General features: G+C 36.7%; 1 protein-coding gene across 1 annotated transcript in view; it reads right to left on the bottom strand.

The window, feature by feature from the left end:
• Nucleotides 1-26,997, bottom strand: part of LOC124775425 — a 629,713-nt gene that overhangs the window by 53,469 nt on the left and 549,247 nt on the right. Inside the window, exons 10-11 of the mRNA XM_047250258.1 lie at nt 18,190-25,900; nt 13,359-13,421 (exon numbers count right to left, since the gene is read on the bottom strand). Of these exons, the coding sequence (XP_047106214.1) occupies nt 13,359-13,421; nt 18,190-25,900 (7,774 nt within the window). The remainder of the gene's footprint in view (nt 1-13,358; nt 13,422-18,189; nt 25,901-26,997) is intronic.

Below are 26,997 nucleotides of genomic sequence, written 5' to 3'. Positions count from 1 at the left end.
AATTCGTGAAACACTAACAGGTACAATATCTAAAGTCAAATTTATGGGAGAAGTATCTCAGCCTTTTGAAATAAAAACTGGTGTTAGACAAGGTGATGGTTTATCACCTTTACTGTTTAACTGTGTTCTAGAAAAAATTGTAAGGATCTGGAATCCGGAGCTAAAAAAAATCACAAAATTGAACCAATAACTCTGGGAAGGAAAACAAATGGAATTAAGGTAAACTGCTTGGCTTTTGTGGATGATTTTGCAATACTTTCAGAAAACCTGACAGAAGCAGTTACTCAAATAAACATTCTGGAAAAATTAGCAAACAGAACTGGTCTCAAAATTTCAGCTGAAAAAACAAAATTCATGACAAATATAAAAAATGCACCAAAATACATAGAAACACAAATAGGTAAAATAGAGCAAGTAAATAAATTTAAATATCTTGGAGAAACTATACAACAGAATGGACTAGAAAAATCTGCAATAGATGTAAGAATTAACAAAATGGAAAGAGCATATGGTTTGACCAAAAATATCTACAACAAGAAATGTATATCTAGAAAAACAAAACTGAAACACTACACCACAGTGGTACGACCAGAATGTTTATATGGATCTGAATGCCTAACAATGAACTATAAGATGGACAAACTAGAGGTACTGGAAAGAAGGATTATTAGAAAAATAATGGGTGTAATGAAAACTGCAGATGGTTGGAAAATAAGAAGTAATGAGGAGATCTACAAAAATATAGAGAAAATATCTGAAGTAATGGCCAAACAAAGATTAACCTTTTTCGGACATCTCTACCGAATGGATGGAAATAGACTAACAAAACAAATACTCCTATATTTCTGGAAGAAGAAATCGACAATAGCATGGATTACAGAAGTAAGAAAAGATCTTGAAAGAAACAACATCAAAGAATCAGAAATAGCAGAAAGAAACCATTTTAAAAACAAAATACTAAATTTGGAAGGCTTTCAAAGCAGAAGAAATAAAAAATCGGGAAAAACATGGACAGAAGAAAGGAAGAGACTTCATGGGGAGAAAATGAGGAAATACTGGAAAAATAAGAAACAACAACAAAGGAAGAAGAGGAACTGAAGTTGTTAATGTGATCCTAGTTGGTAAAAAAAAAGAGCAGAGAGAACAATGTAGAGATGAACACAAATTAATAATTTAAATTACAGCAAGAAAGAGGAAATATGAAAGGAATGAAGAGGGTAAAGAGTCTAACATCTGCTAGAAGGCATCGTCCAACCTTTCAGCACATATGAATTCGAATAGCATGAACTGTAAAGCTAATTTTAAGTCTTCCTTGTTTTTAGCTTCTGGAACATGTATAACAATAAGGTACTTGAGTTTTTGATGTGCCCAGTTTGTCTGATACCTATTAAACAAAGATTCTGAGCTAATCAAACCAATAAAGAATGCTAGACTCCAGAATGAGATTTTCACTCTGCAGTGGAGTATGCACTGATATGAAACCTCCTGACAGATTAAAACTAATGTGCTGGACCGAGACTCAAACTCGGGACCTATGCCTTTCGCAGGCAAAGTTTGAGTCTCAGTTCGGCACACAGTTTTAATCTGCCAGGAAGTTAAAATGCTAGACTCAATCAACATGAAAAACTACAATTGAGCCAAAGGATAGTATGAGTATTCTCACAGTTTTCTCCCTCATGAATTCTATTTTATCACTTGCACTTCAGGGAATATCTGAAAAGAATCACAATCACTCATAGTTATCAACTTGCACGTTACAGCACAAAAAGAAAAAAGCTGCCCCTCTGACCTTTTGAAGGGTTGTTTACGATGTTTAGTACAACACAAAACCCGTTTAACTATAAGATCACCAGATTATACATCAAAAGTGGATGCACACAAAATGTTTGTGGCATATGTTAAGTGAATGTTCAAATTTGGGAAATGTCATGTTCTATAAATATGAAACGTTTAATACAAAAGAAACAACAACTGTCAAAATTAAGGTATCAATGAAACTGATGTGCAACCAGGTGTGAAGAGTCATGCAAGGTAATGACTATCCAGGAATTCAGAAATCAGCAACTAAGAAACCAATAAAGGTCTGTTGCAGTGCAATTATCACATTAGAAATATCAGAGGAATTCTACAGCAATTAATGAATTGCCTATATGAATATTACTGGAACAGTGAGTGGGTAACTAGTAAGAAAGATATGCGCCTACTTTACAGGGAACTGCATTCTGACTGCATGAAGGGAGATTGAGGACAAGAGTTCCACACAGTCACAAATTAACAGGGAGATGAGGATGAGAATTAAGTTTCTTATTAATGTCCCTACAACTCCGGTTCATGCTCCAAATAAAATGTATGAAGCAGCAAATTTATGTGGTTCTAGAGAGAAGCATTAACTACTGAGGTTGAATTATGCTGATATCAGAGGGTATGTGAAAGGGACATTTTATGGACTTATGTGGCCCATAATTAAGAGACAATAAATATCTTCAGCATATTTTGTTGTTGACTGATAACAAATTCAAAAAGTTACAATCAGAACTTAACACATTCCTTCTGGAATGGTCCTCTCCTGGCCAAGAAGGAAGCTGGTAGAGGCTTTGTATGCTTTGAAGAACTGGAGTGGATTTGTCGCTTTTGAATGTGTAGATGGGCAAATAAGTCACTGGAATACATTGACAAAAACTGAGGAAAACCTATGCACTGTGCTGCCTTTGATGAGTTCCTTGAGCATTTAAATAGAACAATATTTATGACACACGTGACTTCAGGCTGTCTTGGTGTATTTCAGCTATGAAATCTTCTTGGGTTATCAGCCGAAAGGCATCATCATCTTGTCGCAATATTTCAATGGATTCCGGATCATCTTCACCTGAAGATATGGATACGGAATCAACTGAAATGTTGCAACAAGATGACGATGCCACTTGGCTGATAACCTGAGAAGATTTCACAGCTAATATCTTGGATAATGCCAAAATCATGTCACAATTGTTTTGTTTTTGTTTTGTTTTAGGGCACAAAAACAACTGGGGTCACACATGCCCAAGTCAAAACTACAGAACACAAAGACAGAGAGGAGTTAAAAACTGACTACATGCAATCCCAATCAACTTACGAGAAGACAGCTAAAAACAAGGATGTGGAGAAAGGTCTATAAAATACACCATAGTGAAATGGAGGTCCAGAACTAAAAATTAAATGACCTTAACTATATTGCTACGATGGATAAAAAGTAAAACGCAGTCGACAGCCTGTGTGGCGTTTGCTTAAACGGCAGATAACTCAGACAGAAAACACAAGCGGGAATGTAAATGGTTGAAAAATGGGCATTCCGTCAGGAAATGGTGGATGGTTAAAACTTGGGTGCAGTTCATGTTGTGATGAAAGATAAACATTTTCAAAGCAGAGTTCAACATCACATTTGGTATTGAAGTGGACTCCACTTGTAGCTGTGTAAATTGAGTCTCCAATGTCCGAACTTCATAGCTAATGCCAAAAATGTAGAACAACATAGCTTAATTTAAATTTCTCTTGCTTGAAGACAATGAAGTTACAGTTAAAATGCAGCCAAAAATGTGGTATTCAGCATTTCAACAAAGAAAATGAAATGCGAAATTTCACAGTGATTGTTAGGCACAGGAAGAGGAGATGAACAACAGACTGATAACAGGCCCTTGTAATACAATAACAGCTGGATAAGTATGAGGGGAGCAATCAGCTGGGCCTTATTGATAAACTATTTTCAGCAAACACTTAAAGTTGTTTGGTGGGATGACAATAACTACATGGGAAGGATCCTATGGACAATGAATGGAATGGCATTTTTTAAATTTTTGGCCAAGCAACCGAGTTGTAACATAGTTATTCTTTGCTAGTTTGAGTTTTGATAGTTCTCTGTTATTGATTCCACTGTCAAGTTGTTGGAAGAAATTTTGGAGAGAAATAAATAGTTATCATATTTACAGTCATCTTTCTGTGCAGTAGAGATAGTGCAATGGACTGTACCTGCAAGGCGGTGATCCCAGAAAAGCAAGGCAAGCAGTAAATTTGAGCACATCAAGAAAGCGAGATAGTAACTTCGCATTATGAATCCAAATGCAATCAAATACAACAATAAATTTCACTGCTACAGGGAGATTTGCAGAAACAATTTAAAGACTTTCAATTGAAAATTACAGACAGGAGGACTAGATTTCACACCTACAGAGGCATCGGCAACAGCCTGCAGAACGGCGGCACATAACGCAGTCGCTGACCCATGAATGAAGACAAGTACGAAAGTTCCTACAAGAGAAGCCCAAGCTACAGTTTGCCATGTTGGAACTAGCATTCACACAGAACAATGTTACAGACATCAGCACTAAATTTTTGGTGACTGTCAACAATGTGGACACATGAGCAGTAGAGACGGAGTCAGATGTTATATTGAAACTGCCTGCACAAGACCAGTAGTGACACCTGAGAGACATGGTAATACAACATCCATGAAACTCCATATACCAATGGATGTAGCAGGTTCTGCATTCAGGCACCTTTCAAGTTTTGGCAGCATCTCTGAAGTATCGTAGACAATGTCAAATGACACACTATGACATGTCTGGGTCAGATACCTGCCACTGTTTGTAAAAATGGTAATAGTCACATGTACCTCTGATGACGTCAACTCTGTGGCAGACAAAATACACAAAACAGTGGGGTAAGCGGGCATGATAGTGATAACGCAAGGCATGGAAGATTTCAGCAAGGTGCAAGTTGCACCAATAAGGCAAGTGCCACGAGTTAACACTGATGCACAAGTCTGTGATATGAAGCTAAAAACTGATGCAATGCAGAAGCAGCTTTCAGCACTAGTGGCAAAGAAACAGACCTCTCTTGGACGACAGAGGCAGGAAGCGGGTGTACAAGATGAGCAGATATTTTGGTACCGCAAATTGTTCGACCCTGCAGGGATTATCATGCGCTACACACCAAGGCAATCCCTGACTGCTACCCTTTTTCCAGTCTTCAAGATTTTACAAACGTGTTAGCCGGAGCCACAGTTTTCAGTGTGGTAGGTTGCAAAAAGGCCTATAACCAGATTCTGATGGACAAAGTAGGTGTTCCCAAGACTGCTGTCACAACTCCTTCCAGCCTCTTGAGTTTCTCTGCATGCAGTTCATGATTTAAAAAAGTGCAGAGATTCATTGATGAAGTACTGAGGGAATTAGATTTCTTCTTCACATACCTGTGTGATATATTGTATTTTTACAGATGGCCAAATTACACGATGACCACCTCAAGATGGTGTTCGAGAGAATCGAGAAGTAAAGAATAGTAAAAAATGAAGCTAACTGTCTCCTCTGGCAGAAATAAATCACATTCTTAGAGCATGAAGGATCAGCACCAGGTATCTGTCCTCCCAAAGAAAAAATGTAGGCCATTAAAAACAGCCCAAGACTGGTGAATTATCATCAGTTGCAGAGGTCCACAGGGATCATCAACTTTTAAAGATGGTTTCTAGTGGGGATGGCAGAGATGAAGGCACCATTGGCAGCCACACTGCCAAGTAACAACTGTACTGGGAAACAGAACCTGCCTTGGATGTCTGTCATGCAACAGACCTTTGAGAGGTAAGAGCCAGTTTAAAAAAAGCAGTCCTTTTGTCACACCCTATTCATAATGTGCTGCTGGTGACAGTCAGCCAGTCTGTGATTGGGACAGCCTTGGATCAAAAAGTTGTGGGTAGATGGAAACTTTAAGTGTTTTTGTCAAAAAAGCTTTCAAAAGCACATGCTAAGTGGAGTGTGTATGACAGGGAGCTCCTGGCCATTTACGAGGCTATCCAAAACTTCTGACCTTACGTCGAAGCTCAGCTGTTTACTGTTTATTCCGATCATAAGCAGATTACCTTCACCTTTCAGGGGAGGAAAGAAGATTGTTCTCCACAGCAGTTCCACCAGCTGGAGTTCATTGGGCAGTTTACCACTGATAATAGGCACATAAAAGGGGCGGATAATATTGTTGCAGATTTTTTTTCTGAAGGTTCAGCACAGTTTATATGCTGGTAAATTTTGGCCAGCTAACAACAGGGCAAGCCACAGCTGAATAGCTACAGCAAATTATTGCAGGGCAACTTGATGCCCCTTCAACTCAAGCAAGTGCAGGTACTAGGCAAGAAGGGGCTTATTTGGTGTGATGAGTCCAAACATCACATAAGACCATTCATTACTACAACAATGCAATGCTTACTATTTGACAACAATAAGTCACAGACAGTGTCGTGGGGGTGATGAAGCAAGCTGATGTGCTTGATAGAGACGCACCTGTACAACAGAAAGGTCAAGGAATGGCTATACCAACCACAGCAGCCCTATCTGAAGTGGGTACTGGGCAATCAACAGTTGTGACACAAACACCAGTGACTTTCAAATGTGGTGGGTTTGTCATAAGTACCCACACATACCAGGAGCTCCGAGTTATAACATAGTTATTCTTTGCTACTTTGATTGTTGACAATTCTCTCTTACTGATTTTGTTGTCAAGTTGTTTAATAGAATTTTGGGAAGAAATAGTTATTGTGCTTACAATCATCTTTCTGTGCAGTAGAGATAGCTATACCTGTAAAAAGGTCAGGACGACTGGATGAGAACTGAATGCCTCTAATAAAAATAGCTATGAATTTAATGCAGTTGTTCCACATCTTGATTCTTAAAAGACAAATATATTCTAGAAATCAGAATGCTGGCATTTCTTTGTTTTAAGAAGAAAATTACACAATTCTGAATAGCAGATAGCATAGAAAGTCATGATTCAGACATTCTTTTCAACATATATTGTCTTTACTGAAAACAAACTCCCAGAAATTATGTTTACATTATCAACTGAATTTAAACTTGTTTTCATGTGTAGTAATGATTGATGTTATGATTAACAATAGGCTGAAGTGTACCTGCCTACAAGAAGGTGATTTTTGCTTATTATTAATTCATTCTCCTGCAAGCACAGGGAAGCAGACCAAGTCTATTATGACAGATGTTATATTGTCAGCACCAAAAACGTATGTAACTGCACAAATACAGTTTTAAAATATAACTGAGTTTATGATTAACACTACACTATGGGGGAGGGGGGGGGGGGGGGGGGGGGGGGTGGGGGTTGAGGAGAAAATTGGCCAATTAATTGCTGAAACTAAGTAAGTCACAAAGCAAAAAAATATCTTATATATTAAACTGAAATTATAATTCAGCTCATAGTCCAGGACAGCACAATAAAAATAAGTTCTTATAGTTTTTCACAACAATCCCTTTGAATAAAAATTAATGAGTTTTTCAGTTACATCTATTCAACTGTTAATACCGATGGCCAGAAGATGTGAGTATTTGTGATGCACTACTGTTTCTGCATCTGCAGCCACTATTTACAATTTTTCCAACTTGTCTCTTTATATTCACTGATATCTATCTGTCTATGTCCACTAAGTAACATAGTTTCCATTAAAAGTATTGCCACTAAGTTGAATTTCTGCAACTTCCTTCATTATAGAATTCCAAAATGTTGTGGTCTGGACCATGAATTTTGTTTAGTTCAATGTGATTTTGTAACAATTTCCTAGGACATGATCTGCAACCACCTACTTGCACCACTTCCTCAGTTTCAGTTGGGATTTCTGTTCTGCACAGCATTCAGGAATAGTTCAAATTATCTGACTGAGCAAGGTGGTACATTCACTCAGATCTGTCAGATTTATCTTTTTCAATGTACATCAGCCACAGTCTAACACCCAAAATTTCAGTACTGGTAACTGATAAAAAGATACTTTTTTTGTCTGTACACTTGTGGTTTGTATGAAGAAATTAAAAAGGCATTCATGCCTTTACTACTAGGATCAATACATAATCATTGCTGCTTAACATTGGCATTAAAATATTTTGCAACATACAAATAATCAGATAAAAGTTAATTTTGTTTCATGCATGCATTGTTATGCCTGTAACAGAATTATTGATGCTCTTCAATGATTGTATTTCTATATTATTCCCATAAAGATACTTGTATATAATGATATCTCACCTCTCCCTCCAGGAGATGCTGCACTATGATAGGACTGGTTGTGTGGGTGGTGGAGTTTGTGTAATCACATGAAGTTGAGAGCTACACTGTGTAGCTGTGGCAAGGTCACTGCCCAGGGTTTCTAAGCTGTACAGGCCTCAGCAGATTAACCGTAGTGTGTCCCATAATGTCTCACCAATCTCATGTCACATATCCTGTACACCTCAACACTTCATACTACAACCACACATGATGATGAACCCCACCAACTTCAGTTTGGCAAACAGACACAGAAGGGCAGCTCTCCAACCCGCAACACAAAAAGCATCAAAAATATATGTCTACAACCTTCAAGAGAGATCACATAATCTTCTGCAGCGTACAACTGACCTACCATACGATGATATATCTTTACCGGCACATGTTCAACATATGAACTGTTTGTGAGGATGTCCATCTTCGACATTTAAAAGCAGTTGGAGGTGAGCTGAAAATGCTGTGAGCCTGGCTCTAGCAAGGCTTAGCATTAGATATGTGTCTCACCAAACTCTTTGCATCAGGCAGGCAGCTAGTTTAGCACAAATAGGTTTGTTGGACCCCTACTGCTAAGTGGACATTCCTGAGATGTTGGTATCTTGGCCTGGGTTAAAACATAATGGGAGTAATTTATTCTTAAAACAGGGCACACTCAACTACTTTTGTACTCAAATGCTGGCACACAAAGTTCGATTAAAACAAAATATCTTGACTCCTTATGAGTTGACTGCTTCTACCACACCCATACAGGGACAATAAGAAGCAGGACACTTGTTTGGACTGAAGATAAACTACTGAAACTGGGGGTATCAAACATATGCAGGAAGGAAGAGAATCGGATAGAACTACAGTCAGGAAATGTCTTTTACTATAGAGGTACAGGAAAGGAACTCAGGAGTAGGCTTTATCATCACCAAGAAAATAAAAGACTAAATTATTGATATTGAAGGAGTCCCAAACAGAATAGCAAGAATAGTATTATAAAAGATACTCATTGGAAATAATACTACTGAGCAAGGTAATGTGCAGCTGTAATATAAAAATGGGGACAAAGTTTCAAAATGGCTCTTCACTAGGACACTTTGGATTCAATGCCAGGAATGATAAGGGAGACAAGGTAGAGAATTTTGCTCTCAACCATGACCACTTTATGAGAATCAAGGGTGGGAGTATAGCAGTTCATCTAAATTGGGAATTTGGAATAAGTTTTTATACCACTCTAACATAATTACTATTTTCCATCTCATTATGATAGCCCTGTAATTGAGATTTTACACTTGAGTCATTCCTGTGTCTTTAGCAAATCCAATTTCATACTCAGCATGTACTAAAACAGTTTTCTAACTGGCACTTCGGTTCATAGTAACTCTCAAATCCCATACTGCCAACACTACTTTACCCCAAGTATGGAGACATCTTGTCCATGTATACTGTTGGTCTTTTTGGTCTATTTTCAGTCTGCCATAGTGTATGTCAATATTCAGCACATTGTACTGTAATAACACCCTGCTCTATCAATAAGTGTCTGCCAAAGATTTGACAGCTCTCCAAAATACATTGCTTTTATCTGAGAAGGTTATCTTGCCTCTAACAATGGGGAGAACTTTATTAACTAGAAGAATGTCCTTTTATACTTCACAGTACTTGAAGAATGTTCAACACACTGAAATCATCTAGTTCCATCCTCTTCCAATGAGTATGATGTTTCCCATGTCTCATTCATAATTTATGTTTTTCCCACAATATGTTGCCTACTGCCTTGTCAACTCTTTGCACAGCTTTCCCAATAGAACAGCACGGCCTTTGATTACTTATTTTTCTAATAACTCACACAACATTGCTTACAAGTTTTCTGCTCTGCACTTGCTGTGATTTCTTTGAAGGTGTCTCGATCGTACTTATTTAAAGGAAAAAAAATGTAGCAGGCATTCTGCACTGCAAGTAAATAATAACTACTGTACACTTGAGCAATAACTGGTATGCCATAATCATTTCCACAGAGCATACCTACTGCTCTTATGATGTGCATTTCCTCCATTCTCTTGTCCTTAAAGCTAACATTGTTAGTTTCAGTATTTACTGCCAGTAAAGATATTTCAGACACACAACATCAAAAGTATATGGATTGTCACATTTTGTTTTGTTTATGTTTGGTTTAAAACATATAACAGATATCTACGTAACAGTAAAATCCACAAAATTTTTAGTGTCAGTCTCCCCAACCCTTGTTAAAACTGTTGTCATATTTATGGGTTTCAGTAGCCTCTCTGAGTAAACAAGAATGGTAATAGTTACTTTGTTTCAGAAACTTGATATAGTATGTTAAAGAGACATGCAATCCATAACAGTTCTCCATAAATTTATTCATCCTGATCACAATATAAAGACACTATTAGATAACTGGCTTCAGATGTTGAACAGCCATCTTCAGATTTATGAAAAGTAGAGGATAACAGTTACCAAAATGGGAAATCATACCAGCAATAGTTCATTATGTAACAAATCAGAATTATTTTGAAAACATTTAAGACAATCACAGGATAACACACCACAGCTCCCAATGCATCTGCCAAACAAAACTCATTCCTCACCCACCAAACACATGCATGTATGAATTCAGTATGAGTTTGAACAAGTGCAGAACATTTTATTGGATATTCACTAGTACGAAATGCATCTCGATTCGTGAAATTTTGACATTATGTCAGCATTTAATGCAAAAACAATATGATTTGTCCACCCTCCCTTTCTTCACCATCTCAGGTCCTGGGTACATCCTGCAATATTTGTTGGTTCTGTGGTATGTTGCCTCATTTTGACTTTGATGGTTTTTCAAAGATTTTTAATTTGTTATATCTGGAGCTTTCAGTAGCATGATTTTCATTACTAATACCCATTACCTTCCACATTCTGAAGATGATTGTTCAACAATTGAAGCTTGCTGTGTAACTGCTCTTTTTATACTGTGATCAAGACAAATAAATTTACAGTGTTTGTTACTTTGGTTGTATCCTGCATGTAACTGAAATGGATGGCAAGATTAACAATTCTTCATTAATGCCTACCTACATCCTCTTTCCAAGCATCTTGTCATCCAAATGTATGTTTTCCACAAGTATACGTACTGTTATACACCTTATTTTGCCTAGAAACAGTCATTAATCTCCCCCCCCCCCCCCCCCCCCCCCCCGCACGAAAAAAAGCCATGATAAGAATTTTAATAAATCAATTTCCATGCTCAAACTCAAAATGTGTATTTAAGATTTTCTAAAATTCCTTTCCTTCTTTAAGCTTATCAATATTGCTCTCAAAATATTTGGAAAGGTTAGTACAGTATATGTGATGGTCTCACTTATGTCAAACATCTGACAACATTGGCTAGTATTCAGTCCATGTATTCTGCCAGCAGATATAAAAATACTGTTGAATAAATTAAGTTTGTATGTTCCAGTTAATACAATGGTCTGTGTTAATGATGACTGGTCACATGTGCCAGAGAATGCGACAAAATTGTAAGGAAGAAGGAAGGAATATTGAAGGTCAATGCTTCAACAACAATGAGTGTTTAAAAATGGTGCACTACTTCGGACTGGGTGAGGATGAGGGAGGATATCAGCTAATGATATGTTTAAGGACCTTAGCATTTGCCTCTGGTGATCAGAGAAATCAAGAGTGTAACCACAACTATGAATAAGACAAGGCAGCTGCCAACCGCCCACCCCCCTTTCCTGTAAAAAATCATTGTTGTCCAAACTCACATCCTACCCTGTCAAACAAACCAGACCCATCAATTCAGTGCTAGTTTGAAGAAGGTCAGAATATTTAATGGATATTGACTAGTAGAGTTATCCCCTGAATCACGAAATCTCAAAATAATTTCATCATTTACCACAGAACTAATGTGACGAGTTGCCACTGCTTGCCCATGTCTACTCAGGTCCTGTATATGTTTTTGAGAGAAACTAAGAGAAACACACCATAACTTCAATCTAAGCTTTTTGGTTGAAATAAATACTTTCCTCGGCACTATGTAGGTACTGTTTTTGAGAAGCAGTTAATTACTGAGATGTTTACAGTGTCTGCAGTGCATTTGAGCATTTGTATGAACTCTGTACAGAGCTTACTGTACTGCTAGGGCATGCTATTCTGTATCTATAAGCAAACTTTTAACTGATTCTGAGTATGAACAGAATAACTATTTGAAATTTTCCAAACAATGACAGCTATTTCAAATATATTTTGGTAAACAATTTCCAAGAGCAAGCATTATCTGAGCAATGAATGTGGTTTAGATTGGGATATTAAACACATCAGCTGCTTGTGAATTTCAATTACAGTACAAACAGTGGTGTACATGCAACAGTTTTGTATCATATTACTGTATTTTCACTGCAATATTATCCTATTCCAGTTTATTTGAAAAGAAAAAATGCAGGCAGTTAATCAAGTTTTCTTTAGGTGACTTGGTCATCATTAAAACCACCATTTATTTCATTTTTCTTTGTGGTAAAATTGCTGTGCAATAAACATGCAGGTGAAGGAATGACGAAGGATTAGTGTTGAACTTCCCCAACATTAATGTTGTGATAAAAGGAGAACTAGCTCGAAAAGAATGAGGATAGGGAAAAACTGTCAGTGGTCTTTTCAATTTCACCAGCACTGATTTAGAGAATTTGTGAGATTCATAAATCAGGATGGTCAGACAGGGATTTGGATCATACTCCTCCTGAATTAGAGCACTGCTTCATTAGGTGCAGTGCAAATAAGGAGTCACATGAGGTTGAAACAAGTATCCAACACACTGACTTGGATCGACCACAGGCAATTTCATCATATGAAAATCCATAATGGCAAAAAAGATTGCTAACAGACTAAACTATTTGTATCAAAAACAGAATGTTATATTGATACATATGGGTAAAATTTTACATGAGGATGCAACGAAATACAGCTGCCAAACAGATGTTATCCCAACTAGAGAACTGTGAAAATACAACACTGTAAAGGATTAAAAGTAGACAGATCAACAAAATATATGAAGGCCTGTCAAGTGTAATATCATTAAACATAGTGCAAGATGAAGACACAAGCTCTTCTTGTGTATCATGTTAACTATATACTTTGGAAGTTAGCAAGGTGTTTTGAGGTATATGATGCATTTGCATATAACACACGAAGGAAGGCAGAGCACAAGAAAACCCAGGGACATGTAATGATACGTTGCAATAGCCATTTCAGAGTAGCGGTGCATAAATAAGGCTGGTAGACACGACAAAGAGACAGGCTGAACAACTCACCTTCAACGGATTGCTGGCGGGTGTCACACTGAGAGCCTTCACCGGTGCTTCTTTGTCACCCTCCTAGCACAGGCCACCACACATGTACGCACACAGACAGGTAGAGAGAGACAGACACAGAGATAGAAATACACAAAAGAAACTTCAAGAGACGAAATTAACATAGGATAAACACAAAACACCCAATTACTAAGAAAGGTTAACAAGAGTTTCAGCTCAGTTACATGTCTGCATGTTCTTGCAAATTTTGGCAGCTAAGAAAATAATTAACAGGAAAAAAATTCATGCCATTACTACTGGAAATTAAAACTGTGATACTGTTTAATGGCAAGAGCAAATTAACTGCATAAAATAATGCAATTGACATTTTAATAATTATTACAAATATTAGCCTTAATCATTTCAGTTACTGCACTGAAGTCTTATTCCAGACTTGTTTAAATATTTAGCCAAAACATGCAAGACAGTATGTTCAAGCCACCAATGTAAGCACCAGAATGCTTACAAAAAATAAAATAAATAAATAAATAAATAAAATGAAACAAATTATCCAGAAAAACTATTTAAAAATAATAACTGAAGGTAATACTGCGCTTAAGGAATAAGATGTGCAAAAGAAAACATAAACTGAGTATAAAGTAACAGAAAAGTTGTGCTTCTCTAGTCAAACATGGTTACTAGCCACCAAAGAGATATGTAAATGAATTTTACCAAGAACATGTTTTCAAGTAGCAATAAGAAGAAAAGAAGCTGTAGCATGTATGTAAGTATGAAAATGATTAAGATATGAAGATTGTAGTTTGACTAGCATTAAGGAAATTGTCTCCTCTTTCAAGAACATCCTATATGAATTACTGACAGAGGAACAGGTACAGCTCAGGGTTATTCCCATTAGGCCCATGCCACCATACATCTTCTTTTTCCCATTCATGTATGAAGTATATCAAAAAGAGAGTGCTTGAATCCTAAAAGCTTCCTAACATATTGAAACTGTGTGTTAGATGAGAACTAGAACCTGTACTCTTGCCTTTTATGGCCTATACTCTTACCAACCAAGCTAGCCAAGTAGGACTGATGGCTTAGCTCAGAGTTTTAATCTGCAAATACCCCTCCCCTACCCACGTATCTCCTTCATAGCTTCCTGGTGAAGCTTACCTGGGAAAAACTCCATCCAAACAGGCCTCAGAAGGTCCAATGGTACCGACTGACCACCATGCCATGCTCAGCCGATAGGTGTCACTGGATGTGGATATGGAGGCATGTGTGGTCAGCACAATGCTCTCACAGCCATTGTCAGTTTTTATAACAATGGCTGCTACTTCTCAGTCAAGTAGCTCCTCAATTAGTCTCACACGGGCTGAGTGCACCTTGCTTGCCAACAGTGCTTGGCAGATCAGGACAGTCACCCTTGCAACTTTGGTGATCTGGCGGGAACCAGTATTACCACTGTGGCACGGCCATTGGCAGGAAAAAGGATACGGTGGAGAATTATTTAGCCATAGCACAAAAGTTGTTTCCATAATGAGAAGTTGTTTCCATAATGAGCCTTTACTCTGCAGTGTAAAGTCTGCTGTGATAAAGCTTTCAGATAGGTTAATGTCAGTCTGCTTCACACGTTTAATTGACCACAAGTTTCAATCGGCTTAAACTACAATGTACTGTGAATAATTCATTCTGATAGCATACTTATTTACATATCCTGGCAGGGCACTATTAGCAGCACAAGAAAAGACAAGCAGAGCTGATTCCTTGATCCATGAATAGGTAGAATGTGAGGGGGAGGGGAAGGGGTATATATTTCCTAATATAGTACCTTTACTGTGATCAGGTCTTCAAGATAAATGCATAAATTGATGAAACTGGTTAGAAAATATTATTTTATACAGAATACTGATAAATTCTGCTTTTTACTGTTCAGTTTCACTTCATAAAATTATGCTGAACAAGAAGCAGTTCAAAATAATTCCATTAATGCATCTTCCATTAATGCATTTTTACCTATCAACTACATTTTTAACAAATACCACTAAATAATGGAAACAGCAGAACTTGCAGATAAATTTCTCAACTTCACATGAATCATGAGTCACAAAAAAATGACAGTTTTTGGCATCAGAATTAGCACATCTCCGTTTGGCACAAGAGGAGAGGCTGTTGCAGTATAAAAGAGCAACATGCTGTAATCAATATTTGCTATAGGGACAGCAGAGTATTGATTATCTGAACGTCAATCAACTGAACGGCTGCTTTAAAGAACTATTACTTGCTTGTGTGTGCCACCCTCTCTCAGCTATGGTCTTATTTCCCCCCTCTGCCCTCCCCTTCACTGCTCTTGCCCCTTCCCACTCTCTCCTGGATCAAAGCTGAGGTGCCAACGATAGTAACTGTTTGTATTCTGTGATGAACACTTGTGTCACCTTTGCGGTTCAAAGTTAACTTGCAATATGAAATACCTAAGCATAAACGTGTTGTACTTTCTACGAGAAATAAATAGAAGGTTAATAAAAGGTTAGAGGAAGGTGAGTCTGCAACCAAGTTTTCTGATGATGAGTACAAGGTAAGTTGACATTTACAAATTAAAAAAAAAGAAAAAAAAAAGAGCATCATAACTTTTATATCTAAATTATGAATCTCACCATGAACATGGATCTAGATGATGTGGTTTACAAGTGGTTTATGCAAAAAAGATCACAAGGAGAACCTATCTCTACTTCCACTGTATGTGAAGTGGTAATTCACTTTATGGAAAATCTTGGAGGACCGTCAAATTTTATAGTAAGCAAACGCTAATTAAAGTGCTTATAGTTGACACATGGCTTTCGTGAACTTCAAATACAAGGAGGAAAAATGTTTTCCAAGTCCTTCAAAATCAAACTTAGGGAAATATTGAGAAAAGAAGATTATGCTCTTTAAAACATTTACAATGTGGACAAAACTGGACTCAACAGGAAAGCTTTGCCAAGAAGAATTCTTGCTTTACGTCATGAATTAGCAGCACTTGGTCCTCAAATAAGCAATGATCGTATTATTGCTTTAGACCATTCTAATGTTACTGGTAGTCACTTATTGCCTATGCTCATTATTGGTAAAAGTAAGAAACTGTGTTGTTTTAAGCACATTAATGTGATCTGCCATGCCTATTGCTTACATCTCACAACAGGGCACCTAGATGGATAGTAAGATTTTCATGGAATGGTTTATGGAAGCTTTTGTAGCCCCTGCTAAAGCTCGTCAGTTAAAGACTGGCAAAAGGGAGAAAACATTACTGCTATCTGACAATGCACCAACTTATCCATGATGTGAAATCTTAAACAAATAGGATGAGTAATGTTTCTTCCACCTAACATAACCTCTTTATTACAGCATATACATAAAGGCATCATTGAGACTTTCAAAAGTTCTCATTTTCTAATTGAAAATGACAGAATTAATGTCTGAAATGTGCTAAAAGAATTCAATTGTCATGAATGTGATGAAGAAGACATTCAAGAGCAGATGAATGAGTATCAATGATGCAGATCCAGGACACCAAATCACGTAGGTTAGTGAAATTGTAAACCTCATCATAGAGCTGATGGCACCAGCATCTCTTCTACTCATGATCCAGAAAGTGAAGATGAAAATATACTGGCTGCTTCCAAAGAATTTACTTGTTTAGATATTACCTTGTGGTGGTTTGCAGCTCAAAATTAAAGTGACCTGTCCTGAAAAAAGTGTGTGACTTGCTCATAACTAGGTGGGCTTGCTTACACAGAGAAAAATTAAGGATCTTTTAAAGTGTTAATTCTGTACATGAGTACTGAACACTGCTCCTGAACACTGCATAGTTGTGAAAACCCTTCCTTCTGACAGCAGATTTTCAACAACACTGAAGATTTTGATTGTTCTTATCATCATTGCGACTGAAACTATGGAAACAAGTATCATGATCCTTAAAAAAGAAGTGATATATGCATTTAAGTTCCTTGCCACTTGCATCCCCAGCAATGTCCCTGTTTATGTCCAGTTTGAGATGTATGGCTGTGCAGAACACTAAGTTAGATTAAAGTACCATTTAAATTCTTTCATTATACAATACCAATTTGTCACTCATTTTCTGTAGAAAAGAGAGATATAATTTCCAAGCAAAACTTGAAGGCAACATCTATTCAGATTTAAACATACAGCCAATGAAGAGAAGGTATTTTTTTCCAGGAATTAGTAACTAATTGCAGCAATTAAGGTGTTCTACTTAAGCCTGTTTTCATCTATTTTACTTTTAGATTACTTTGATCAGATAATGAAATGAAAAATTGTCTACTTGCAGGGAAGGATATGTTCAGTATGTGTTATTGCGGATGCTCACTGAAAATTTATACACTGGGCTGGCTATACATATAAAATCAGGGAGAATAATGCTTACAATTTTTGAAAAAAATAATCAGAACAAAATCGCGTGTCTCGTCTCCTAGGTTTTCTTGGCGCAAGCAATAATCTCCAGATTTTTTAAAAAAAATTTGCCACAAATTTAATGTTATCATTTTACATTACATTTTGACAGCTTCCCCAGATATCTCTTCTGATTTGTCAAACACAGATCTCAGCTGCTCACTGTATGGACTTAGACAAAATAGCACATGAAATCAGCTGCAAAATACAATATCTGGAGATCAATGATATGGTTGACTGTACTACTAGCAAAATTTAACTTTAGAAGGACATGATGGGGACAGAAATCAATGAAGATAAATGGTAAGGGGCAAAATTTTAGAACTGTTTCACCAAATTAAGAATAAAAATAAGACTGATTTCTTAACAAATGAAAATCACAGAAAGATGCTACAAAGCTCACCTTCCATATGAATTCCCCACTTGAACTGGAGTTGTCTTCTTCATTTGTGTCCTCTGAACCACTTTCCCAATCTGGAGTGTAACAATCACCAAAGTCTTCCTCTTTTAAACTGAAAGATGTTGACATGAGATCATCAGAAATTGCTGCTGGTACAGGTGAAAAACCTGTATCTTTCTCCTCAGCACTGTTCAAATCAGCTGAAAATGCTAACATTGATGGTAACTGTTTCCATGATTCCTCTTCTGGTGAAGGCATGGGTGCCTTGGTTGAAAGGGCACTGGCTTCTCGGCCTGCACTAAGCCAGTCACGTTCATCACTGATTGCAGCTTCAGCCTCTTTTCTTTTCCGAAAAAGCTTCAGGGTGTCATTTAGAACAGGTCCTCTTTCACTCATTTGATCAATGAGTTGTGTTTCACTTTCTTCTTGCTTGGTTCCTCCATTTTTATCACTATCTGCTATCTTCTCTGAATAATTATCAGTCCTATTTTGATTCATTAACATTTTAAGTGAATTAAGAAGTTCATTGTGTTCTGTAAACTCTTTCATATCACACTTTTTATGAGAATCTGTGTCTGCTGATTTATCAAATGATGTACACAAATATGATTCGGGGCCTCTTTCACAAAAACTGGACACATCAAGTTGGTCTCCTGAATTAGTTTCTTCTGCTTGTGTTGTTAAATCTCCATCCTGTGTAAAACCTGTACTTAGATCATCATAGCACTGATGCCTTTTCAGTGTATTCTCCACTCCAGTTTGATGTGTTCCTAATGAAATTGGTTCTGATAATGCTTCACTAAATGACTCAGATTTTGAATTATCTTCTGGTGTCTTGTTTTCTGCTTCAGATAAGCTTTCAGACTTATCTTCTATGCTTTCATCAACAGATACAGCATCCATTTCCTCACTTCTTTTCACTTGCTCCTTACGATGTCTCTGAATAAATTCATCATAATCTTGGTCTTCTGTTACACAGGCTTTCTCTTTACTACTACTCATTGGTTCTAACAAAATTTTTGCAGGTTCATTATTCATATGATCTGTGGAGTTATTTTCATTCATATCACAGCATGTTTTACTGTGACTGTCACAATCATGAGATTCATCTTGGGTAAAACTACCTGTTATATCCAACATTTCATTTACCGGGGAACTTCTTTCATTTCCTCCAGGAGATATGCTATCTGGTGTGAATACTTCATCATCTGATGCTATATCTCTGCTGAAATTAATACCACTTCTTATAATGGAATTACTGTCTGCTAACTGACTGGCAGGTTTTTCACTCATATCTTCAAATTCTTTTACAAATGCAATATAAGATTTTGGTTTTGGGCTTTCTAATAGAGTAACTTCATTAGTCTCAGTATTTACAACTAAAAAGTCATCATCATAGTCATCATGTTGATTTACTGCATCCTTTACTGTCTTTTCATTTTTATCAATGCTTGCAACATCATTAGGTTGCTGGAAATCCTCCTCCAAGTCTTCAGAAATGACACTGTTTTTGTGCTGGTCACTGTCTGTGTCAACACTACTCACACTACAATTTGCCAGTGCTTGTCGAATTTCTTCTTCAAATCTTCTCTTCTCCTGTTCTTCACAGTAATCAGATGATTCTCCAAATATATCATTCAAAAACACTGGGCTAACTGGCTCTGAATCAAATTCGTCTTTTTGTTTTCCTTTTATGATAGATGATGGAACGGGATAGTTTTCACTTATGGTGGCTGTAAGTGAACTGACACTTTCTCTTTCTTCAAGAATTGGTGAGAGCGGAGCAGTGTAAACATTGTAAAGAATAGTAATATCAGTGCGTTCTTCTTCTCTTTGTAAATCATCATCAACATCATCTATTTCATCAGGATGAGTTTGCTGCTGTGCACATGGTAGTTTATCACGAAGTTCATTTCTAATTGCAGCCACAAACTCTTCATCTAAACTAAGTGGAACATATTTATCACTGCCACTGCTATCATCATTTTTAAAACTATCTGAACTTGAACTTCCAGGGCTTAGATTTTCTTCTGGAATGTTCGAATCATAGTTGCAGCTGCATTCATCTTCATCAGAATTTTTAAATCTTTTATCATTTGGCTCATGCAAGAACCACCCAGAATGATCAGTCACAGGGAAATGGTCATTTTCTAAAAATATATCTTCTTTTTTTACAGAGTTTGAACAAACTTTCAATGGTGTTTCTGAAGTAACACCTCTCACAGCAGCTAGGACATGTACATTATCTGAGCAAATACATCTCTCATTACACTCCTCTTTTCCACAGTCGTCTTTGTTGTTAAGAACATCAGTATTTAACTGATCCTTTGACACACATTCATCTGACAACACAGGTACATTAACTTCAACAAAATTATCAGAAAACTGGTAGCTTTCATTTTCACCTTTCCAGGCATTTATGTTCAAATTCAGGTTCAGGGGCGAAAATTCTGTATTTAACTGCTCAAGAGAAGTTACATAATTAGTTGGTACATCACATTTTTCCATTTTATCAGGGTCATTTATATTGCTTTCCAAAATCTTATCAGAATCACATTTCTTATGGTTCATAATATCAATATTAGCTATTTCATCCCTGTTTCCTTGAATTGAGAAAGAGTCATCAGGAAAATCAAGAGCAGTACTTCTGTGTTCTGCATCTTCATCACATTCTTCCCCTTTAGCAGAATAGTTAAATCCACCTTTATTAAAAGTCTCTTCTAGTTCAGCTTCAATATCTTCTAAATTGTATTTTTCATCACATGCATCTTCACAGCTTTCACTGAGGCTACCTTTGTCACGAAATCCTGAGTCACTACTTCGTTCGTCATCTGGTGTAGAATGTTTCACAACATCAAGGCCCAATTCATCATCTAGCTCAACAATGACATCTTGGTTAAATCGTACCTGATAGTCATGTAGCTTTCGACTATGTTCATAGTTTTTCTCATCAAAGGTCACATGGAGCATTTCGTCACCAGAGATATGTGCTTTATGCTGATGGTTCCACTTCTCTACTTTATTTGGTGATGCCTCAGATAATGAATCTTCTCCAGAATCAAGAAATGATAACTGTTTGGATGTCAAACACATTTCAATCTTTTCATCAACACCTCCTCTAAGAAAATCAAGAGCAGCGTGATCCGTTTGTACTGCATTTTTCGACAAGAAAGATTCTAAATTGTTAATTTCTAGATCTTCTTTCTTAGTATCAATGTGAAGCTGTCTTGTGATTGTATTATTTATGTTGCCAGCAGGAATGTGAAATGATTTTTCTTCTGGGTATAATCTGACACCACTGTCAGAAATAGTTTCCTTATCACTCTCTGTTTTACTTAATTCCACCAAAGGCAGTATTGCCTGCTTTGCTGCAAGTAAACATGATTTTTCTAGAGAACTATGGACGACTTCCTTGAGAATAAATTCTGATAATGTGGTTTTGAGATCACAGTTAGGGTCACTGATTGCTGATAGTTTTTCAGGATCTGCCACTCTTAAATTATCTTCCTCATTTAATGATGTACATTTCTGGGGTGTGTTATCTATCCACTCATCAACAATCTCTCTTTCATAAGCTATATCTTCACCTGTCTTCCGCTCCTCCACAGGCTTTGTTGTGCTAACAAGTTCTACATCAAATATGTTAGCCACAATAGATGTATCTGGACTGGTTTGTTCTGAATCTACGGGTGTGGCAGAAATGAGATTTAAGCGTGGAATTTGTAATTCAGATTTTGTATCTTCTAATCCCATCTTTCCTTTCTCTGAAGTGCAGCTAATCATACTTTGTTCCTTAGTATGAATTTCGTACCCTGATGCTAGGTAAGGGCCTGTCCATATTTCATCATCCATACTCTCTTCTATTTCTTTCTTGCACTCATTAATGCTAGAGTCATTTCTTGCTGCATCAATGTTTAAAAATTCTGCTTTTCCATGGAGAGAATTTGAAGAACAATCACTAGACAATACATTAATGCTCTCTGTAACTTCACTTTCTGGAAGTAATGGTGGCTCAGTATAAACATCTTTTGAAACATTGTTTTCTAAAGTTGTAGTACAAATTCTGATGTGATCAGGCAGGCTAACACCAACTTGGGCTTCTACACTATGTGGTGCAGAACTGTTTACTTCTTGTTTCAGATTAACCAATGGGGGAATTACACTTTCTGTTTCCGCTTTTGTAGCATCTACCTTTGGTGCCAGTGTTCCAATATTTACATTTGATGATTTGCTTTGATCTCCATGGAGCAAGTCTGCAACAGCACATTCTGTCTCATTTCCGACTAAGTGACTGTCATCATTGTGCCCAGCAAAGGTTACCTTCTCAATCACAGTTTCACACTGGCAAATGTTGCTTGTATTATGGGTTGTAGACTCTGTAATTGTACTCTCAGATGATGGACGATAATTGAGCTCTTGCATGGGATTAGGATTATTGAGGTGAACATTGCTCAAAGAATAAAGTGCTTCTTCAGAAACTCCAGTTTGCGCTTTAGTACAGATAGTTTCGGTGTCATTATCAACAGTAAAGTGAACTGGACCACAGCTATCAGTTACAGCCAGTTCTGAAAACTCCCCTGGGGTTTCCTCTAGATATTTATCACTTTGTGGCATCTGCATGTAGTTTTCAGTTAATTGTCCTACTGTGTCTTGAGTATATCTCTCTGTAAGAACATCTGCATCGACAGAAGATGCATCTGCATTAGCATTCGATTCTTGACCACAATTTGTTTGTTCCAGACTCCTGCTGAACCCTGGATCTGCTTTGTTACAGCTATTACAAATGGAATCTATTTCCCCTTCAATTTTGGTATCATTCTCATTTTCTGAATTACTCTTTTTTGGAAACTGTTCATGTTCTTTAACTACCTCTGTAACAGCTTCTGATGATATGCTAATATTACTCTCATCTGGTGATAATGAAATACAACCTCCATTATTATTTTCTTTGTACTCCAATGGAAATGGAGATATATTTTCAGTAGTTGAAGATAATGTTCTTTCTGATGACACAAAATGAGTTAAGACATGTTCACCATTTAATTCTAATGGTTGTGATGTCTCATTCTGTTCCAGCATTAATTGAATGTGTGCCAAGGAGTCATCATTACCCATTTTTGCAATTTCATTAGGTTTTTTTACAATAAATGGAACATTCATACCTAAATCTAATTTACTGTCATCACCTCCCTCAGAATATACATAACTGTCACTGCCATATGTACTGTCATCCCTAAAGGCTGTATTAAGACCCTTAAAGTAATCCATAGTAAATTCTTCAGATGCTCCTAATATAACTGAACCATTATAATCTTCATCTGAACTTGTTATGTGTGGTATACTTAAATTATTACTTATTAGTATATTCTTTTCTCTTTCGTCTAGACTTTGTGTTGGTAATGAATGGCCACTGACTTGGATCTCATTGTCACTATCAAAATTATCACCAATTAAAACAGCAACATCTTGTTCACTTGTTTCATCTGGGCACAATTTCAGTCCATCTATAGAGTTGCTTCCTTTCTTTTCAGCATACGGGTGGTCACATACTGCATCAATTGATTCCACTGACTCATCATCAGCTGTACTTAACACATCTTGCACTTTGTTGACAAAACCTTCATCAGCAAAAAACTCAGGTGACAAACCCTTTAAACCACTAGCAGGTGCTAGAGTGGAAGTGTTACTGTCTACCAGCAGCATAGTAGAACCAGTATCACTGACAGAAATTTCTTTATTTTTTTTAATAGCAATATTTTCATTGTCACTGATAGGATATTGAAAAGAAGTGTTTGTTTTACTGCTATCCACATTTGAAATCTTATTATGTAACAAAGAAGGAACAGAGTCATTATTTGCATCATCTATTATTAAAGTATCTTCTCTCGCACTACTATTATCCTTAAGCCCTACACTATGATCTAAACAAGACAGCCTTTCAAATTCAGAACTATTATGAAATGAGTGCCTCGAGCAAGTTGAACCCATGGTTGGACAACAGCTGGATTGTCTTTCTGTTTCTAAAAAACTATTTATTAAACTTTTCAGTTCAGTAGGCTCTTGCTTACTGCAAGAAACCAAAGCATTTTCTATTGTGGATATCTCACGGTAATTTTTATTTGGTTGATAGTTCATATCAGGTAGGACTATCCTTTCTGTCAACTGTGAATCAATTAAAACTTCTTTTATAATTGGCTTAGCACTGTTTGAATTATCTGTCAGTTCAGATTTTCTTTCCGAGGCATTAATGGCTAAAAAATTTTTTTTATGCGGATGGTCTGAGGATAATAAACTATGTACTTCAGAAGCAGAATCATCACTGAAAGGTGATGATCTTTGTATGAGTGGATCATGCGTCGGAGAAGGAGTCAAATTAATTTCTGAGCTCTGTGATGACAATGAATTGATTGTCAATCTATTTTTGTTACCATCTTTTTGGGCTTCATGAAGTTTAACCAAAGTACTAAAGAACTCCTCACCCAATACTGCCTGGTGAATATTACCTTCACTGCCAGCTATCGGAAAACAAGCTGATTTAACAGCAGAGCCCCTGTGTTGCCGAGAAAGAGAATTTCTACTATTTACACTTCTCTCAAAATTCCATGTCAAAGAAGGAGGTTCAGAATCACTACCATCACTGCACTCAATGTGAGTTAGAATCATAAGATCTGCTACACTCTTTGATTTCTCTTTCACTTTTTCAGAAAACTCTCCACGTTCTATCCTCTTCCTCCATGTTTCATCTTCAGTATCTGTTCCCGAATCTGTAGTTTTACTTTCATGGTGGAAAGTTTTGTAAGGAAAACTCTCTTCCTGAAGACTGTCAAGCTGTGCTTCTGACTCTCTTGTTTTACCAGTTTCAATTTCAGCTGGAATTCCAAGTCTGAAATCCAAAACAACATTCTGTTCACTTGCCACTATATCCTTGGCAGGACTCTCATGGTGCGAAACAGTGTGACTGGAAACTTCTGAAGATGATGATGAAGTTTTTTCTTGAGCAAGAGCATTGTCTAGATCTCTTATAGCTTCAGATATTTTCATTACAAACTTGGCATCTTCTTCATTTGTTGTTTCTACTCCCTGCAGCCACGAATCAAAATCAGGTTCAGATATTATATTTTCAAGTTCATTGTTCTTTGATTCAACTACACCCAAACTTTCTGAAAATTTCATTGTATTTCTATCATCATCTGCAATAGCAACATCTGTTCTCACAAAAGTATCTGAATGTTCATCTATTGATGTTTCACACAAATTCTCAACTGATCCATGTAGATCTTGAAGGCTAACAGATTTCTGTTTCTGCTGCAAATTTAGGGTAAAGAAATCTCCTCCTGAGCTGCTTGTCAATGACAGTTGTGGTGATGTTGTCATTGGTGAAGAACTGCTAACTTCTGGGGCAATTATTGACAGTGACATCACATCCATGCTTTCTCCAGATGGTCGTGGCAAAACAAAAGCCTTCTGTTCAATGAAAGAAATGGGCAGGCCACCTTGATGGTGCTGCCTAGGCAAAGTGTGATTGTCAGTCTTAGGTATGGTGTTTGGCTTGAAAGATTCCCAGCGCCTTTCAAAATCTTCATCTGTTTGTAGACTGGATTCCTCTCCAATGTATTGGTCATGGCTTAAATGGAGATGGTTTAACATTCTAACAACTTGGTCCAAAGCTGGCCTCTTCGCAACAGGTTCCCAACAAAGCTTCATGAGAAGATACCTGCAAAATATGACATTTATGAATGGCAATCAGTAGTGTAAATGAAAAATGTAAAAAGAAATATACACCCCTTGTAAATTAATATGGAAAACATTTACATATAAATAACCATTTTAAAGTTGAAGTATTCAAAAAATCCAAATTAAAATGACATGTTTCTGTGTAATGAGATACATTAAGTTCAATAAAAACAAAGTAAGAAATACAGTCCAATTTGTCACTGTTTAAAATTCTGTGTGTCGTCCTTCCATGAGATAAAACTCTTATTGCATGATATAAGAAAAGTTTGTCACACTCAAAATACTTTTTTATAAACAAACAGTTGAAATGGACAAATTTTCTTGGAAAACACACATACTCTGGCATTATTATCTTCTAATAATGTCTGTGTTACACACACATCATGAAATTCAGCTGACATAATTACAAATATCTTGTAGATGACTGCTGGTATGATAATAATTTAGTAAGTGTCATTTCTTTACAAAAAAAGAAAATAATATTAATTTTGTGAAAAAACTATCCACCACTCTTATAACTAGTAAAAATAAATATTCCCATGATGCACTTCAGTAACAAGAATTCATGCAACATATATTGTATGCAGAGAATATTCTTGTTTCAGTGTCTTTAAAGTTTCTTTTAATATATGATATAATGATGTGTGATCTTCCAACAAATTTCAAATAATGTGGTCATCTGCATAAATTCTATGAAACACAATGACAAACGTATCAAGCAAAATACAATTACAAAACAAAACAAGCACTTCCAGTATGCGAAATTACATTCATATTACACATAAAGAAACTGTGAAAAGTTACAAAAATATTTGAAAATACGACATTTTTCCACAGATATACTGAAGACACTACATTAATCTACAGACTTTACACAAAAACTGCAATAACCTACATAAGAAAAATCCAAGAGTGACCTGCCAAACTAAAACAAAGGCTAATTCACATTACCAAATAACGACACAAGTAATCTGACATACTGTTCAACTTTCTGAATGTGTACCATGCTTCAAATGTACAACAAACACTAAACAGATGATACAGATACAACTGGAGTCACTTTAGCTACACATTCAG

Source organism: Schistocerca piceifrons, chromosome 2 (assembly GCF_021461385.2).
Source record: "Schistocerca piceifrons isolate TAMUIC-IGC-003096 chromosome 2, iqSchPice1.1, whole genome shotgun sequence".
In the NCBI taxonomy this organism is placed as follows: domain Eukaryota; kingdom Metazoa; phylum Arthropoda; class Insecta; order Orthoptera; family Acrididae; genus Schistocerca; species Schistocerca piceifrons.
This window is presented reverse-complemented; position numbering and strand designations above follow the sequence as displayed.